Source organism: Schistocerca cancellata, chromosome 2 (assembly GCF_023864275.1).
Source record: "Schistocerca cancellata isolate TAMUIC-IGC-003103 chromosome 2, iqSchCanc2.1, whole genome shotgun sequence".
NCBI lineage: Eukaryota > Metazoa > Arthropoda > Insecta > Orthoptera > Acrididae > Schistocerca > Schistocerca cancellata.
This window is the reverse complement of record NC_064627.1, coordinates 701,780,686-701,799,098: the sequence shown is the minus strand read 5'-3', so window position 1 is coordinate 701,799,098 and position 18,413 is coordinate 701,780,686. Positions and strand designations below refer to the sequence as shown.

The 18,413-nt window shown below is 38.6% G+C and overlaps 1 protein-coding gene across 1 annotated transcript in view; it reads left to right on the top strand.

The window, feature by feature from the left end:
* The window catches only part of LOC126162481 (E3 ubiquitin-protein ligase Su(dx)), a 117,529-nt gene that overhangs the window by 70,493 nt on the left and 28,623 nt on the right, over positions 1-18,413 (top strand). Inside the window, exons 7-8 of the mRNA XM_049919024.1 lie at positions 7,273-7,537; positions 15,931-16,085. Of these exons, the coding sequence (XP_049774981.1) occupies positions 7,273-7,537; positions 15,931-16,085 (420 nt within the window). The remainder of the gene's footprint in view (positions 1-7,272; positions 7,538-15,930; positions 16,086-18,413) is intronic.

The window sequence follows — 18,413 nt, the reverse complement described above, 5'->3', positions numbered from 1 at the left end:
GGAAGAGAGGTGATTAGAAGAGGCAGACTACATAGCACAGATTTGGTTTAAGGAGAAAACATATATGAAAGCGATGAAGGGTAGAGGAAAGAGGAGTAGAGATTTGTTAAATATCAAAATTGCAGGATTTATAGAAGTACCAATCAAATTTTTGTTAACTGAAGAAAATTACTCAACAATGTCAAAGTTATATGTGCAGCAGGATAAGATTCACATGGTCAAAGACTGCTTCAGAATAACTTGACTGATTTAAAATATTGATGTAGAATTGAAGGAGACGGTTTTGAATGTAGACTTCAACAGACATCAAAAGTGGACTGTGGAAAACTGAAGAAACTGGAATCATTTCGAATGTGATGCTACAAAATGGTATTAAAATGAAGTGGACAGCTAAAGTATGAAATGAAAAGGATGTTCGAGAAAAGTAGCCAAATAGGAGACACTTGAGAGAAGATAGGACAGGTTAGGGGTACATTGGGGTATAACTAATGCTAAACAGATCAGTAAAGAGAGGAAAATTGTAGAGACAGACAAAGATTAATGTATGTATAATAGATGTTAAATCACCTAACACTTCCAAGAACAGATGCGGCCACTGTCCATAATTTATTAGGTATGAACTGATAAGTTTAAAGAACCAGAGGTCACTAAGAGATTCAAGGGGAGCAACAGTCAATGATTGGCTGTAAAACAGGGGAAAGGAATACGGGGAAAAATTGTGGACTTTAAGGGGCTCCAGAAAGGTTCAAAATCATGAAAAGTTCAATTTTTACTTTTTTGCGTTTTCTGAATCTGCAGACTATTACCTTTTAATAGATATATAATTTATTCAATTCCGAAGACTACAACTATTTTTAAATTTTTTTTTGAAATGTGTTCTACATGGGTGTGACCCACTGTGGCACTATAACAAAGGATTGCTAACTGGTGAAGTGTACACTCATAAGCATAGTCTGCCTCATGCAATAATGGGGGTGATAAAACCTATTTTCAGAGACTTAGCAGCACCTGAACTGTTGAAAAAGTGTATTCACGGAAAAACTCAAAACCCCAATGAGGGTGTAAATAGTGTTATATGGTCGAGAATCCCCAAGACTGTATTTGTTGGAATAGAAACACTTCACTTTGGTGTGTATGATGCTGTTGCGACTTTCAATGATGGCAACATTGTAAGGTGCAAGGTATTTAGAAATATTGGAATGAAGATAGGTTCTAACATGGTATGGGCGATGCTTGCTTTAGACAAGGAACGCCTTCGGGCTGCAGACAGGGCTGTAAAGAGTCTAGAAATACAAGCAAGAGTAAACAGGAGGAGGAACAAGAGGAAGCTGGAGGAGGAGTTTGCAGAGGATGAAGATAATCCATCCTATGGACCTGGAATGCACTAAAAAGTTAATCCAATCTTTGTCGCTCGATTCCCAAAACTTTTATTTTCTCATACTAATTACATGTTTTCTAAGGATCTTCCAAACATATTTGTTTCAAACTTTCAGTAAATGTTACACAGTACCTTCTGCATAATTGAACACAGCCCTTTTCCAAAAAACTGTATATTTTTGAATATATAAATAAAAAATTGCAAAAAAAAGTTGTGAATTTTCATCACAATTGAAAAAAAATCATCTTTAATAACTGAACTAAAATTTTGTAAAATCCTTGTGTTAAGTTGTAGCCCATATTCCAATAAATAATCTGTAAAAAGTTCAACTTCCTACCTCAAATACTTTGTGAGGAAAGATGTAATTTATAAGCGTTATTTTAACATTGCAAGTATAGGGCGTTCCGGAGCCCCTTAAATACGATGCCTCTTGTCTTCACTAGGGATGATAAAGTCAGCTTCTCTTTCCTCTGCACGTTAGTAATAATGAAATAAAATTGCTCCTGATGCTATCAACCATTAAGACAATTAATCACTAAGCTTATCTAGATGCAGATTACATGAAATGACACCCAGCAATTACAATATCTCAATTTTCACTAATAAAAGTGCATTGTCTTTAAAATGTTCACATACATTCAAAGACTGGTGCAACTAACTATTTCAGTAAGTGTTAAAAGGCGATTGGAGCCCCGATCACAGTGGCAGGTGAACTCTCTATATCAAATTTAATAAACTGGAAGCTGCTGAAAGACATTAACTATATTCACTGCAGATCATTGAAGGAGAATAAACTGCAGACTAACTCACACATAATTAGGTCAAACAGACACATAACACTAAATTCCAAGTGCTGATGTGTAGTAAAAATCATCAGGTTCCATCTCGAGTAAAACTGAGACAAAATCCAACTTTAGTGGTGAGAAATAGTCGAAAATGCACCTGTCAGAAAATAGTCAGACACCTAACTAGGCTCTGAGTTTTCTAAGTCCAGCTACTGGACTACCTGTGAAACTTTTATCTTCCTAAAGCACGTGCGGCTGGAATCGCCGCTCACCCTGACATGGATGTAATTCCAACTAGATCACACAGAACACTCTGTGACCAACACAGATCATGCTCCAACTAGGTCATACTGAACTCTGTTCACATCATGATTACCGTTGCCCTTATGTAGCCTCGGTCCTCCCCCTCGGCGAAATTCCTGTATGTGCCACTTAATGAGGTTCGTAGTTTCGTCAGCCTCACATACATCTTTTGATACAAAGTACTACTTAATGATTGGACTGCGTTATCAGTTGTGCGCTGAAGTGATATCTTGCATTATACATATAGTAATTTGCCCAGTAATTAAAGTTGAAAAATTGCAAACTTTGTTGCAGTACTGAAATAGAATTCTTTCTCTTCGTGTCAGTAAATACTGTTACAATATTTAATTTGGCATCACTTCCTTAATGCAATTTTACTGCTCTTTCTCATTGTGCTACTCAGAATTTATGTATCTTTAATAGTCCATTAGTTATGGACGAAACTAGGCAAAATTATAAACATAAAGAAAAATGCAATAAAAGTTATAGATCTTAAGAACTAAAGATTGTATAGCGTGTGTTACGACTTGTGCCAATGCAAACTGCCTTGCTCAGGGTGTATAGCCCCAGGACAACCAAGAAATCCTGGAAAAACCAGGGAATTTTTCATCCAGGAATTTTAGAGTAATACTGCAGCAAGATAACATAAACGAAAGAAAATTTTAGTTGCAAAGAATATGTGCCATTTACAAAAAAACAAACTACACACAAAAACATCTGCTAAGAGCGAAATGCGTCAAAGGCCTTAGGACAAAGACAGTGCAATGAACAAATGAAGCAGATAAAAGTGAATACAGAAATCTTAAAAAAAAAAAAGTGTTTGATGGAGGGTGCAAAGTGGCTATGCAGAAATGGTTAGAGGACAGATGCAAGGATATAAAAGCCTGTGTACGTTTGGAAAAGATAGATACCACTCACAGGAAAATTAGATAAACATTTGGAGGAAAGAGAAGTACCTTTATGAATGTTAAGATCTCCAATGGCAAACTGGAATGAAGTAAAGAAGGGGAACCTGTAAAGTGGGAGGAATGTGTAGGTTTATACAAGGAAAAAAAACTTGAGGACAATGTTATGGAAGAGAAGAGGAAGTAGTTGAAGATGAGATGTGAGAATAATTTGACTAGGCACTGAAAGAACCAGGGTCTCTGGAGCAGACAACATTACCTTAGAATTATTGAGATCATGGGAGAGCCAGCCATAGAAAAAACTATTCCAATATGTAATAATTTAAATTCCACAGAACATAGATGCCAGCAGGATTGAATATTACCAGCTATTAGTTTAATAAGTCATAGTTGCAATATGCTAACACAAATTATTTACAGAAGTGTGGAGAAACTGGTAGAAGCAGACCTCCAGGTAGGTGAGTTTGGGGTTCAGAGGAATATTTGAACTCAAGAGGTAATATTGACGTTACAACTTCCGTGAGAAGATGAACTGAAGAAAGGCAAAAGTCTATTTTTAAACCATTTAAAGATTTAGTGAAAGCTTGTGACAATGTTCATTGGAATACACTCTTTGAAATTCTGTAGGTAGCAGGATCAAGTACAAGGAGCAATAGGTTAAGTATAATGTCAGTATAAAATTCAAACAATGGCAGCACCAGGTTGGAATATGAGGAAAAGGATAGATTGCTACTCACTGTATAGGTGACTCTTTGAGCTGCAGACAGGCACAACGAAAAGACTGTTACATATTAAAGCTTTCAGCCAAAGCCTTCTTCTGCAAAAGAAACACACACACACACACACACACACACACACGTGGCACGAGGTATGCTTGCTTGTCTGAAAGTGTGTGTGTTTACTTTGCTGAAGAAGTCTTTGGCTTAAAGCTTTAATGTGTAACAGTATTTTTTAGTGCCTGTCTGCAACTCAATCAGTCATCTTTACATTGAGCAGCATATATCAGAATAAAATTAAGTCTTCAGTTGCACAAATACTTTTATTTCACTTTACCAGTTTTAAAAAATTAGTCGTCTTCAGAAGCCTACAAAATTAGGCATATTATAAATCATTAGACCTTGGTTATACATTTGTGTGAAGTATAAAAAGTGTATTACAGAAACATACTTAGTATTGGTTTAACACGTCAGTATCTTCTTCACAGAAATATAGTGCCATGATATGTTCAAAAATGTAAAAATTGTGTGTAGTTATTGTTAACACAGATTGACAGTAAATAAATAACACCTATGTACATGTCAAGTTGTGGTGCCAGCAGCAAGGTATGTACATAAGATATAAAAAGTATAACTAAGGTATATAAGGGAGTTTATATATATACATAAATACATATTTACACATACACTGATTAGCCACAACAGTATGGCAACCTGTCTAATAACTGGAATGTCCACCCTCTGCACAGATAACAGCGGCATCATGTCGTGGCATGGAAGCAATGAGCCCTTGTAGTTTTGCTGAAGGAAGTTGGCACCACATCTGCCCACACAAGTCACTTAATGCCTGTAAATTACGGGCACAGGACAATGAGCTGAGATCGGGTTCAGATCTGGCATGTGGGGGGGCCAGCACATCAATTGGAACTTGCCACTGTGTTCCTCGAACAACTGTATCACACTCGTGGCCTTGTGGTATGGCACATTATCTTGTTAAAAAATGCCACTGCTGTCAGGAAACATGATTATCATGAAGGTATGCATGTGGTTCACAACCACTGTATGATACATGTTGGCCATCATGATGCCTTGCACAAGTTCCACTGGACCCGTGGCTGCCCATGTGAATGTTCCCCAGAGCATAATGGAACTGCTGCAAGCTTTTTGCCTCCTCACAGTACAGGTGTCGAGGAGCTGTTCGTCTGGAAGACAACTGATTCAGCCCTCCCATCAGCATGATGAAGGAAGTATCAGAATTTATCAGACCATGCAATGCTCTTCCACTGTGTCAATGTCAAATGCTGATGGCCATATGCCCATTTCAGTTGTAGTTGCCAATGTTGTGGTGTTATTATTGGCATATGCATGGGTCACTGGCTGCAGAGGCCCATCATAAGAAGTGTTTGGTGCACGTTGTGTTCAGACACACTTGTACTCTCCCCAGCATTTAAGTCTCTGATGTTAATTCTGCCGCAGTTTGCTTCCTGCTGTGTTTTACCAGTCTGACCAGCCTGTGATGTCCGACATTTGTAATGAGCGCTGGCCGCCCAGCCCCACAATTTCTGGATGTGGTTTCACCTTGGTTTTGCCACTTGTCGAGGACACTTACCACAGTACTCCTCAACCTTCTGATAAATCGTTCAGTTTCTGAAATGCTTGTGCTGAACCTCCGGGCCATCACAATCTTGTCTCAGTCGAACTCACATATATTGCACATCTTCCCAATTTTACACACTGACAACATGCTCAGTGATGCAACATGCACTTTGCATGACTCTAACTAGCAGTCATTCCTCACCATGTGATGGTGTTATCACCTGAATGGGTTTATATTGATAGTAGGTCAGTAGTCATAATGTTCTGACTGGTTAGTGTATAGTTTTATGCAAGACATACACGTGCAACTTGTATGGAAACCAGACTGCAAATAGAAGCCACAAAGATCATGAAAGGGAACAGTAGCTGAGAAGACTGTTGGACAGGATTCTAGCCTATTCCTAATGTTATTGAATATGTACATTGAGCGACCTGTGGTGGAAACCTTGGAGAAATTTTTAAAGGGAAGTAGAGTTCAGTGAGAAAACATAAAAACTCTACGCTTTTGCCAATGATATTATTAATTCTGTCAGTCAGCTAAGGATAAGGAAGAGCAGTTGAATTGAATAGATACTATCTTGAAAAGCAGTAACAAGACAGAAATCAATAAAAAATAAAACAATGGTAATGGAATTAATCAAATTAAATCATGAGATACTGATGGAATTAAATTATGAAGTGAAAAACTTAAAGGGAGTAGACGAGTTTTGCTATTTGGGCAGCAAAATAACAAATGATGGCAGAAGTAGAGACAATTTAAAATGCAGAATAGCTACAGCAAGAAGAGCATTTCTGTTAAAGAACATTTAATATAGAATTAAGTGTTAATAAGTCTATTCTATAGGTGTTAACCTGAAATGTAGCATTGTAAGTGACTGAGACATTGTCGATAAACTGTACAGGTGAGAAGAGCATAGAGGGTTTAGAAATTTGGAGCGTCAGGAGGATCCTGCATATAGATGGGTTGATGTATAAATAATGAGGTGGTGTTAAACCATATTGGGAAACAATTAATTAATTGCACAACTTGACTGAAAGAAGGGAGTGATTGACATCAAGCATCATGGGGTATGAAGGACTCATCAGTTTACTAATGGAGGAAGTGTGGTGGGTAGAAATTGTAGAGGGAGATAAAGGCTTGAGTACAGTGAGCAGCATCAAGTGTATGTAGGTTGCAACAATTACACTGAGATGAAGAAGCTTGGACAGAATAAAATTAACATGGAGAGCTGCATAAAACCAGTCTTTGGCCTGAAAACACTTCAACAACAAAAACAGCAGCAGCATAAGGGTATAAAGAATGTTGGTGTAGCCAAGCTGAAGAACTGAAGATTACTAAAAAGAGATGGAAGATCACATTAGAGTATATGTGCTGACAGTCGCGAGACAAGAAGTTGTCTGATACCTAGTGCCTAATTTAATTTATGTGGCTTTAAAGATGATGCAGTTAAGAAAAGTATGTTGTCGTTGTGGCAGTTCTATATTAAAGCTTTGTACTCTCTTTGCTGAGAACTTGAGTGTTTGTGTTAGTGTATGATGTGATTCATCAGTGTTTTGCATTCTTAGTGCAGAATTTAAATTTTTTGCAGGTGGGAAATGAGGTACGATGTGTACGGTCGGCGTTACTACGTTGATCACAACACACGCAGCACTTCTTGGGAGCGTCCGCAGCCTTTACCCCCAGGTTGGGAAATCAGAAGAGATCCTCGAGGTCGTATATACTATGTAGATCACAATACACGCACCACAACTTGGCAGCGACCGAACTCAGAGAGGCTGCAGCATTTTCAGCATTGGCAAGGAGAGCGTGCACATGTTGTGCAGCAAGGCAATCAGCGCTTTCTTTATCCCCAGGTACAGTGTAATTGAATGCATAATATATTTAGACATGAAAATTCGAAGTAAGTATGGAAATTACCTGAAAAACTGTGTGTGCCACCACCACCACCACCACCACCACATCATGCAAGTGCACTTGCATGTGTGCACGAGCATGAGCGTGCGCGCGCGCGACCCCCCCCCCCCCCCCCCCCCCCGCACACACACACACAGAGGGAGGGGGGGGGGGAGAGAGAGAGAGAGAGAGAGAGAGAGAGAGAGTAAAATTTCAGTTGTGGCTCTCTCTGGCCGCTTCCCCCTCAACGAATGAGTACATACTTGGTGACTGTGTACTATTGTGATCATGGTTTTGATCATGAGATTGAGCACATAAACTAACTACTACTTTGTTGGACAGATTTGTAAAATAATAAATAAATAAATATTTTGGTGCTGTGACCGTCTGGAGGGGGCGGAGTCAGGGTTAAATTTCAACATCTTAAAATGTTATTGTAATGCTGTTTTTCATTGGGTATACAGATATAGTGTTCCATCACACCATCACAAATCAAACGTGTGTGTGTGTGTGTGTGTGTGTGTGTGTGTGTGTGTGTGTGTATGATAAAATTAGTTTAAAACTCATTGAAATATTTCCACAGGTAACTGCCTAGGTAAATCAGAGAAGACTAAAACAGGAGTGAAATTTATATTTATTCATTCTTGGGACCCTGGCTAGTATGAATGCTTCAAAGATTATGTATAGGGTTCTTCATAAGTATCTATGGTGCTTCAGTTGATTTTTGGAAACTGCAAGACATGCAGAAAAATTACATATATCAGTAGATACATCACCTCTCAAAGTTTTGAACAATAATGTGATTTGCCATAGTTGCAGTGCTCATTACTTGGATGCAAATGCGCCATAAAATTTATACATATGATCTGTTACATATTGTCATATTGAATTAGTTGGTGCCTGCAGATAGGCAACCCAGTGAACAGATTCGCAAAGTGGGCTGGCATCTTAGAAGCAGCAGTGCCTTCAGTTATCTAGATGCACATGCTTTTCAGCCCTTATTGATATCTGTCTCTTCACAAATGTTACCCACATTATGCAACTATAATGTGAGTTAAATACTGAGGGCATCCTCTGTACACTTATGTCTATTTTCTTCATGTCTTGTAGTTTTCATGCAGTCACCTTCTGAAACCATGAAGGTATTCATGAATAAGCCTGCGTAGTTGTGAATTGGCTCAGTTGCCATTGAAACTGGTGGCGAGTAGTAATATATCAGATGGGTTGGCGGGGGGGTGGGGGGGGGGGGGGGGGGGGTTGAGACTCCGTACAGGAATATCTTTTAGGCACATTCTCACCATGTCCAGTGAACTGTTTATGGGAACTTCTACAGGGACTTACTGACAGTTGGATTTTGCAATGTCTAGTTAAGAGATGTCAGTCCATAAACTATTTGATAATCAGCAATTATCTTTACCACAGCATTGTCGTCCAGTATATTTTTATCAGAGGCATATTTTAAGATTACGTGGCAAATAGAAAAAAGGATTTATGTGTAGTTAATTAAAAGTGACTCTGAAGATACCAGTGACGGTCAAATTGAGATACATACAAGGAGACTAAAGTAGTGAAAATCAGAAAAACTGTTATGAAGATTTAAAGAGCGCGTCATTTATGACGGCGGCCGAGTTTAGGTTCGTTCTGCGCATCTGACGTCACAAAACACAGTCAGCCAATGAACAGAGGACGACGTTGCCAGAGCTCTACTGCAGTGCAGAGCACGGACGAGTGTCTTCAGTTTTAGAAACGTTCAGTCATAAATAAAGTAATTGAACAAAAGCAATGTCTTGATAGCAGACTTTCTTTTATAGAAAGTTTGGAAAAAGCATTCTTTGTACCAATCGCTTCATATTCTGTTAATTAATTAAACCAAACAAGCAATAAGCCTCCTAATTCAGGCGATAGCAAAGAAAGGTGTTTGTATCATTCTCACAAACTTTTTCGCAATAAAGAACAGCGGTAATTGTTTATTTCCTATTGTACTTCGACAAAATGTAAGTAATTCATATTCATACCAACAGTGTTTGTCGGTATTTTGCATGATATGTTAGAGTCCTCCAGGAGCTCTCTTGAATGACTAGTTGCGTTAGCGTAGTGGTTAAGGCGGTAGGCTGCCAAGTGAAAGGATCTGAGTTCAAACCTTGATCGGTGCTTTATATTTTCTTTATTTAAAAAAATATCAAAGTGTCTTACTTCATGAATTTTATTTGTTTGAATGTAATTTTTTGCATTTTCTAGTGCTTTGTCTCTTCATTATAATTATAACAAGTTTTCAGTTTTTCTAATTTTGTCCTCCAATATTTCTTTTTACAGCAATTAAAAACAGTGAAAAGGCACACACACAATATTCATGTTATCTGTTTTGTTTGTATATTTTCTCTTCCGCAGTCACTATTTTACTATTCATATTGATATATATTCTTTTGCGACAGTAAGTTGCCGAGCTACTTGATTGTCGGACCCAATTCTATGCTTCGCTGCTTTGGCAACATCATCATATTCAATGTTTTCGTTGACTGATCTATGTTTTGGCAAGTATTTGCTGTCCGTTGTGACAAACACAATTTTTTTTGCGCCTGTGCTTCACTGAGAATATATTTTAGTTTTTTCTATGTTTTATTACGTCCACAATTCAGTTATGTGCACTTTGCCAACTTTGTTTTAATCAGAACTTCTTAGAAAAAATCGAAATGACTCTGGTATAAATAAAACTTTTATTACAGTTGCGAAAGACGGAATATTCCTCAGTATTACATACGACACCTATCTGGTACTTAAATTAAATGAGGTATTGTTATACAACAAATTTTATATGAAATTTAGTTATCTTGTCCACTTTTTATTCTCAACATTGTGGCAACTAAAATCGACCATACGAAAAGTATACGCTATGGACTTTAACCTCTGAAAACTCTTCAAAATTTCGCGCAGTGGTTTACTACATTTAATGCTGCACAATAATTGTGTTGAACATCAAAACAAAATTAAGTCATTTACGGGGGGAAGGTATCAGTCAAGAAGATGCGTAAAAATCAAATTTTTGGGCCAAATAGTTTTTGTGAAATTGAATGATAAGTGTCAAAGCAGTCGGAACACCATGTGTCAGCACAGGTAGTGCAGTGATGACAGAATCGCGCACAGTGCAGAATGCGGGGAGTACATCTTTGTAGCAGCGAAAGGGTTAATGCGGCCGTGGTGGCTTTACTTCATAAACTGTGCGCTCCCCCCTAAATGTAAGTTTGCTTACTATACTATACTATGGCGCTGCTTCTCATGGCGCGTGCATCGTTTGCAATTGGCAATGCAGCAATCTCCCGCGTCTGGACGGGCATGCGTGAGCCGCCAAGATAAAAGAATTGAACTATAGAAAATCAAGAATTCTGTAAGTGGTTCCACCTAACAAAACAAACAGTTTACTTTATCTTTAGTCTCATGTGTGATCAGATTCAGCATAAGACATGAAGTTAATTGCATGTTCTAGGTTATTATGATTTTAATAGTTCTTTTCGTTTCTTCTATAAGGTTTGTTTAAAATGGTAATGAATTCTTAATAAATCTAAGACTTTGCATTAAATTTCCATGTCAGGAATAATGCTGTATTGCCAATGAACCAACTACTTCTAACCTAATGATTTTACACTCTAGGAAGCATGCCAATTGCACTTGGTGATACCATAGGATTTAGCACAGCAACTGCTTCTCAAATAGTAGGTAAGGAATAAAAGAAGAAGCCGGCTGGTAGAATTTTGCACAGAGCCTAACTTAATCATAGCTGACACTTGCTTTAAGAATCACAAAAGAAGGTTGTATACATGGAAGAAGCCTGGAGACACTGGATGACTTCAGATAGATTATAAAATGGTATCACAGAGATTTTGGAACCAGATTTAAATTGTAAGACATTTCAAAGGGCACATGTGGACTCTGAGCACAGTTCATTGATTATTAACTGTAGATTAAAACTGAAGAAACTGCAAAAAGGTGGTAATTTAAGGAGCTGGGACCTGGAAAACTGAAAGAACCAGATATTGTAGAGAGTTACAGGTAGAGCTTTAAGGAACTGTAGAAAAGAATGCAGGAAAGAAATACAGTAGAAGAAGAATGGGCAACTTTGAGAGATGAAATAGTGAAGGCAGCAGATCATCAAGTAGGTAAAAAGACGAGGGCTAGTAGAAATCCTCGGGTAACAGAGGATATATTGAGTTTAATTGCTGAAAAGAGAAAATATAAAAAATGCTGTAAATGAAGCAGGCGAAAAGGAATACAAACGTTTCAAAATTAAAATCGACAGGGTGTGCAAAATGGCCAAACAGTGATGGCTAGATGACAAATGGATGTAGAAGCATATATCATGTGGGGTAAGGTATATACTACCTGTTGTTGTTGTTGTTGTTGTTGTTGTTGTTGTGGTCTTTAGTCCAGAGACTGGTTTGATTCAGCTCTCCATGCTACCCTATCCTGTGCAAGTTTTGTCATCTCCAAGCACCTACTGCAACCTATATCCTTCTGAATCTACTTAATTTATTGATCTCTTGGTCTCTCTCTACAATTTTTACCCTCCATGCTGCCCTCAAATACTAAATTGGTGATCCCTTGATACCTTGAAACATGTCCTACCAACCGATCCCTTCTTCTAGTCAAGTTGTGCCACAAATTCCTCCACTCCCCAATTCTATTCAGTACCTCCTCATTAGTTCTGTGGTCTACCCATTCAATCTTCAGCATTCTTCTGTGGCGCCACATTTCACCAAAGCCTCTATTCTCTTCTTGTCTAAACTAATTATAGTCCATGTTTCACTTCCATGCATGGCTACACTCCATACAAATACTTTCAGAAAAGGCTTCCTGACACTTAAATCTATACTTGATGTTAACAAATTTCTCTTCTTCAGAAACGCTTTCCTTGCCATTGTCAGCCTACATTTTATATCCTCTCTACTTCGACCATCATTAGTTATTTTGCCCCCCAAATAGCAAAACTCCTTGACTACTTTAAGTGTCTCATTTCCTAATCTAATTCCCTGAGCATCACCTGATTTAATTCGACTACATTCCATTATCCTCGTTTGGCTTTGTTGATGTTCATCTTATACCCTCCTTTCAAGACAATGTCCATTCTGTTAAACTGCTCTTCCAGGTCCTTTGCTCTCTCTTCTAGAATTACTATGTCATCGGCAAACTTCAAATTTTTAAATTCTTCTCCATGGAATTTATTTCCTACTCGAAATTTTACTATTGGTTCCTTTACTGCTTACTCAATATACAAATTGAATAACATCGGGGATAGGCTACAACCCTGTCTCACTACATTCCCAACCATTGCTTCCTTTTCATGCCACTTGACTCTTATTATTGCCTTGTGGTTTCTGTACAAATTGTAAATGTCCTTTCACTCCCTGTGTTTTACCTCAGCCACCTTCAGAATTTGAAAGAGAGTATTCCAGTCAACATTGTCAAAAGCTTTCTCTAAGTCTACAAATGCTAGAAACATAGGTTTGCCTTTCCTTAATCTATTTTCTAAGATAATTCTTAGGGTCAGTATTGCCTCGCGTGTTCCAACATTTCTATGGACACCAAACTGATCTTCCCCAAGGTCAGCTACAGCCAGTTTTTCCATTCGTCTGTAAAAACTTCATGTTAGTATTTTGCAGCCATGATTTATTAAGCTGATAGTTGGGTAATTTTTCACATGTCAACACCTGCTTTCTTTGGGATTGGAATTACTATATTCTTCTTGAAGTGTGAGGGTATTGCACCTGTCTCATTCATCTTGCTCACCAGATGGTAGAGTTCTGTCAGGGCTGGCTCTCCCAAGGCTGTCAGTAGTTCCAATGGAATGTTGTCTACTCCCGGGTTATTATTTCAACTCAGTGCTCTGTCTAACTCATCATGTAGTATCATATCTCCCATTCTGTCTACGCCCTCTTCCATTTACATCATGTTGCTATCCAGTACATTGCCCTTGTATAGATTCTCTACATACTCCTTCCACCTTTATGCTTTCCCTTTTTCACTTAGAACTGGTTTTCCATCCGAGCTCTTGATATTCATACAAGTGGTTCTCTTTTCTCCAAAGGTCTCTTTAATTTTCTTGTAGGCAGTATCTATCTTACCTTCTGTAATGTATACTCTGCACCTGTCTAATTCATCTTGCTCACCAGATGGTAGAGTTCTGTCAGGGCTGGCTCTCCCAAGGCTGTCAGTAGTTCCAATGGAATGTTGTCTACTCCCGGGTTATTATTTCAACTCAGTGCTCTGTCCTCTAGCCATCCCTGCTTAGCCATTTTGCCTTCCTGTTGATCTCATCTTTGAGATGTTTGTATTCCTTTTGCCTACTTTATTTATTGCATTTTTATATTTTCTCCTTTCATCAGTTAAATTCAATATCTCTTCTGTTACCCAAGGATTTCTACTAGCCCTCGTCTTTTTACCTGCCTATAGGAAAATTAAAGAGACCTTTGGTGAAAAGAGAACCACCTGTATGATTATCAAGAGCTCAGATGGGAAACCTGTCGTATTCAAAGAAGGGAAAGCAGAAAGGTGGAAGGAGTATATAGAGGATCTATAAAAAGGCGATGTACTTGATGGCAATCTTATGAAAATGAAATAGGACGTAGATGCAGATGAAATGGGAGATATGATACTGCAAGAATAATTTGATACAGCACTGAAAGACCTAAGTAGAAAGAAGTCCCCGGTAGTAGACAGCATTCTGTTAGAACTACTGATAGTCGTGGGAGAGCCAGACATAACCAAGCTTTTCCACCTGTGGGCAGGATGTGTAAGACAGACGAAATACCCTCAGACTTCAAGAAGAATATAATAATTCCAATTTCAAAGAAAGCAAGTGCTGACAGGTGTGAGAATTGCCAAACTATCAGTTTAATAAGTCATGCTTGCAAAATACAAACACAAATTCTTTACAGTTAAATGGAAAAACTGGTAGAAGCTGACCTGGTGGTATATCAGTTTGGATTCTGTAGAACTGTTAGAACATGCGAGGCAATACTGACCCCCTTACTTACCTTAGAAGCTAGGTTAAAGAAAGGCAAACCTAAGTTTCTAGCATTTGTAGACTTAAAGAAAGTGTTTGACAATGTTGGCTGGAATACTCTCTTTCAAATTCTGAAGGTGGCAGGGGTCAAATACAGGGAACAAAAGGAATTTGTACAGAAACCACACGGCATTAATAAGAGTCGAGAGGCATGAAAATAAAGCAGTGGTTGTGAAGGGAGTGAGACAGGATTGTAGCCTATCCGGGGAGCCGAGAGAGAGAGAGAGAGAGAGAGAGAGAGAGAGAGAGAGAGAGAAACTTTTAAGACAGTTACTACAGTTAGTAATGAATAAATACAAGGGGCATTCAGTAAATAGTGCAACACTTTTTTTTTCTGAAAGCAGATTGGTTTTATTCAGGGTTCAAGTACATTGGTTTTATTCAGGGTTCCAGTACATCGTATTATTCCTCACAGTTATGACTACGAAACCCTATTTCTTCACATAATGTCCATTTAATGCGACAGCTTTACGCCTACTTACTTTGAGGGCCCGTATGCGTGCCTGATATTTCTCTGCTGGTTGATGTTGGAGCCAACATCTTGCTGCATCAAGAACCACCGCATCATCCATTTAAGATGTAAGCAATTCCAAACATATGCTCCTTTGTTGCTCTTTACGGTCTCTTGTTAGGTGCTGAGGAACGCAGCGGGCACACACCTTTGAGTACCTCCAGCTAATAGACGAGTGTGTCAACACTACCAACAGAGGTGTCCAATTCTGCAGTGAGGTGTTTGATTGTGATCTGTCTATCACCATGAATGAGTGTGTCCACACGTTCCAACATTGCAGGTCTCACAGCTGTGTGCGGCCAATCATCGTGCAGGAGATCGTACAGGTTTGCACGATCTTGTGATGAGGACAGATGCCTCTCCCAATGAGTCAAAGTGCTTTTGTTCACTGCCAGGTCTCCATAAACAGTATGCAAGTGCTTAAGAATATCTATGAAGCTCTGGTTTACCTCCAAAAGAAACTCAATGACACCTCTCTGCTTGGAATGCACTTCAGTTACAGGCGTCACTTTTAAGGCTACCTATAATGGCGCTATCTATTGAAACTTCATGAAACTATAGGGGCTGAAGTGGGAATATTCCATGATGCCCCACAACAAATTCCACATTTTTTAAAAACAAAATTAGCTGTGAAAAATGTGTTACATTGCTTACTTAATGCCCCCCCCCCCCTCCCCCCCGTAGTAGATTGCACTAATCTGTCTCAAATAGTGTCATAATGATATTTTGTTTTTGTTTTGTGTTCCCTTATGCTTGTAAATTAAGGTTCACAGAACATATATTTGCAGCATACATCAGGTGCGGCATCAACAGTTGATTCAGAAGAAGACAATCTTGGTCCTCTTCCAGCTGGATGGGAGAAAAGGGTGCAACCTGATGGTCGTTGCTACTTTGTCAACCACAAGAACCGCACTACTCAGTGGGAGGATCCTCGTACTCAAGGGTGAGCTGTTATTAATGGCCATGAAATATACTTACAACTACTATTTTACTGATATTTTCACATATATTGGAAGCAGAATAATTAAATCTCCGGGAGAGCTGGTAGTGGAGTATTCTATCCTTTATGAGGATAAGAGGTTATCAGGAACAGTTTACATTCTGTGGAAAGTGGCTACAGAATGTAGATTGTAGGGGTGAAGTTATACATTGCTCTAGGGTGAGCTAGGATCTTACAATTTACCATCAACTACTCTCATTTTTTTATAATTTCAATTAGCCATATTTCAGAAATTGAGAGTAGACCATTTGTTTATGATATCTTTCCCTCTGAATGTTTGTACTACCAACTGTTAAAGTGTACTCTTCCTCGAAGACACATTTTCACATTCTTTAACACCATAAAATGCTACTGGTGGTTATTTTAACAATATTTACTCAATTGAATGATTGGGCATGTATTATAACATGAGTCATTTCTAGAAACTGTAGTTAAAGGAATGGTGGAAGGAAAGAATCAGAAGTAAAGTGTAGATACTACTGTATAAAATATTGCGGATGGTGTACGTGGAGCCATTTTATTGAAATGAAGAGAATAGCTGGCAAGTGATAGCAATAGAGAGGTGAATCAAACAAAAATTGTAGTGATGACCAGAACCACACAGCTCAGTTGAAGTCATCTCCTATAGCACCCAAAACTTTTTTCTTTTACAGTAGCTGTCACTGTAATCAATCATGAGAGATATTGGGAGCAGTGGAGGCCATATATTTCTGCCAGCGGTTGCTGAGTTCATCTGTGTAACATGTGGATGTGATGCATTGATGTTCTGATATAGACAAATCTAGTTATGACAATAGTTTTCAGTTATCTTTTTGATTGATTTATGCTTTTCCGTTCTAAAAAACCTGGTGTTTCCCACAAGCTTGAAGTTTATGCATAGGCTTCCTGTTCTCAGTAATTTTATCTGCTCGATATTTTCAACGAATGATGCTACCAATCAAAGCATCGCATGCACACTCCAGTGCTTCAAGTCTCATCTCCCTTGCCACCTCCCCCCCCCCCCTCCACCCACCCATCTCTCCCAACAACACCCCTTCATCAACAGAAAAAAGAAAAAAAGTCATCCCTTATGTTTAGGAAAAGGAATTACAACAATCAGTGCTGACCAAGCCATTGCCCCATTGCTTTCGTCTATTTCGTTAAAGCTAAAGAAAACACATTTGACTGTTATTTATTATAGTACTGAAGTATCTTATTCTTCATAAGCAGGATTACTTGTCACTATCTATATCCGAATCCCGCTCCAGCTACTGCCGGGTCTGGGTGCTGACGAGTCCTCTCCATTTGGCTCGGTCCTCCCACCACTTTTCTTCCTCCACTTGCTGCCAGGTCACACCTCTCCTTTCAACAGATATTCTCACTCCCATTTTCCACCGTGTTCTTGGGCGCCCTCTAGGTCGTTTCCCATCCATCTTTAGTTCTTCCATAATTTTGGGGAGTCTCTGCCCATGCATCCTCTTAACATGCCCATACCATCTTAATCTCTTTCTTTCAATTTCTTCTCTCATACTTTCTTGTTTGAGGTCCTTTCTAATCTCTACATTCCTTACTCTGTCCATTCTTGTTTTTCCCTTAACTGCTCTGAGAAATTTCATTTCCCCTGCTTGCAGTCTGCTCCAGTCCCTTTCTTTCATTGTCCATGTTTCTCCACCATAGGTGACAATAGGGAAGTAATAATTCTTATACATCAGGAGTTTTGCTCTTTCTGAAACTTCATTATTCCAAATCAGATGTTTTATTGTTTGGTAGAAATTGCCTCCCTTCTGTAACCTCCTATTAATTTCGTTAGTTATTCTTCCATCCCTAGATATTTCACTCCCTAAATAAGTGAAACTTTCTACCACTTTGAGGGGTTCTCCATTCAAGGTAATATTTCCATTGATACCTCTCTCTCTTCCAAATACCATTACTTCACTCTTATCTTTATTTATTCTTAATCCATACCTTTTCATTATTTCCTTCCACGCATCAAGCTGTAACTGTACATCTACCTCTTTATCACCCCATATTACCATATCATCTGCAAAAATCATCTTTTTGTCTTTTTCTTTTGCTATATCTTTAACTGCCCTATTCATTCCCTCCATCACAACATTAGAAAGCGCAGGAGATAGAATACTTCCTTGCTTAAGTCCTTGTCTTATTTCGAAGTATTCAGTGTTCCCCAACGGTGTTCTAATTCTACAATTGTGGCCTCTGTACATTGTCTTTATAACATTAATGTATCCATCTTCTATATCTATCTTCTTCAGTTCTTCCCAGAGAAGAAGC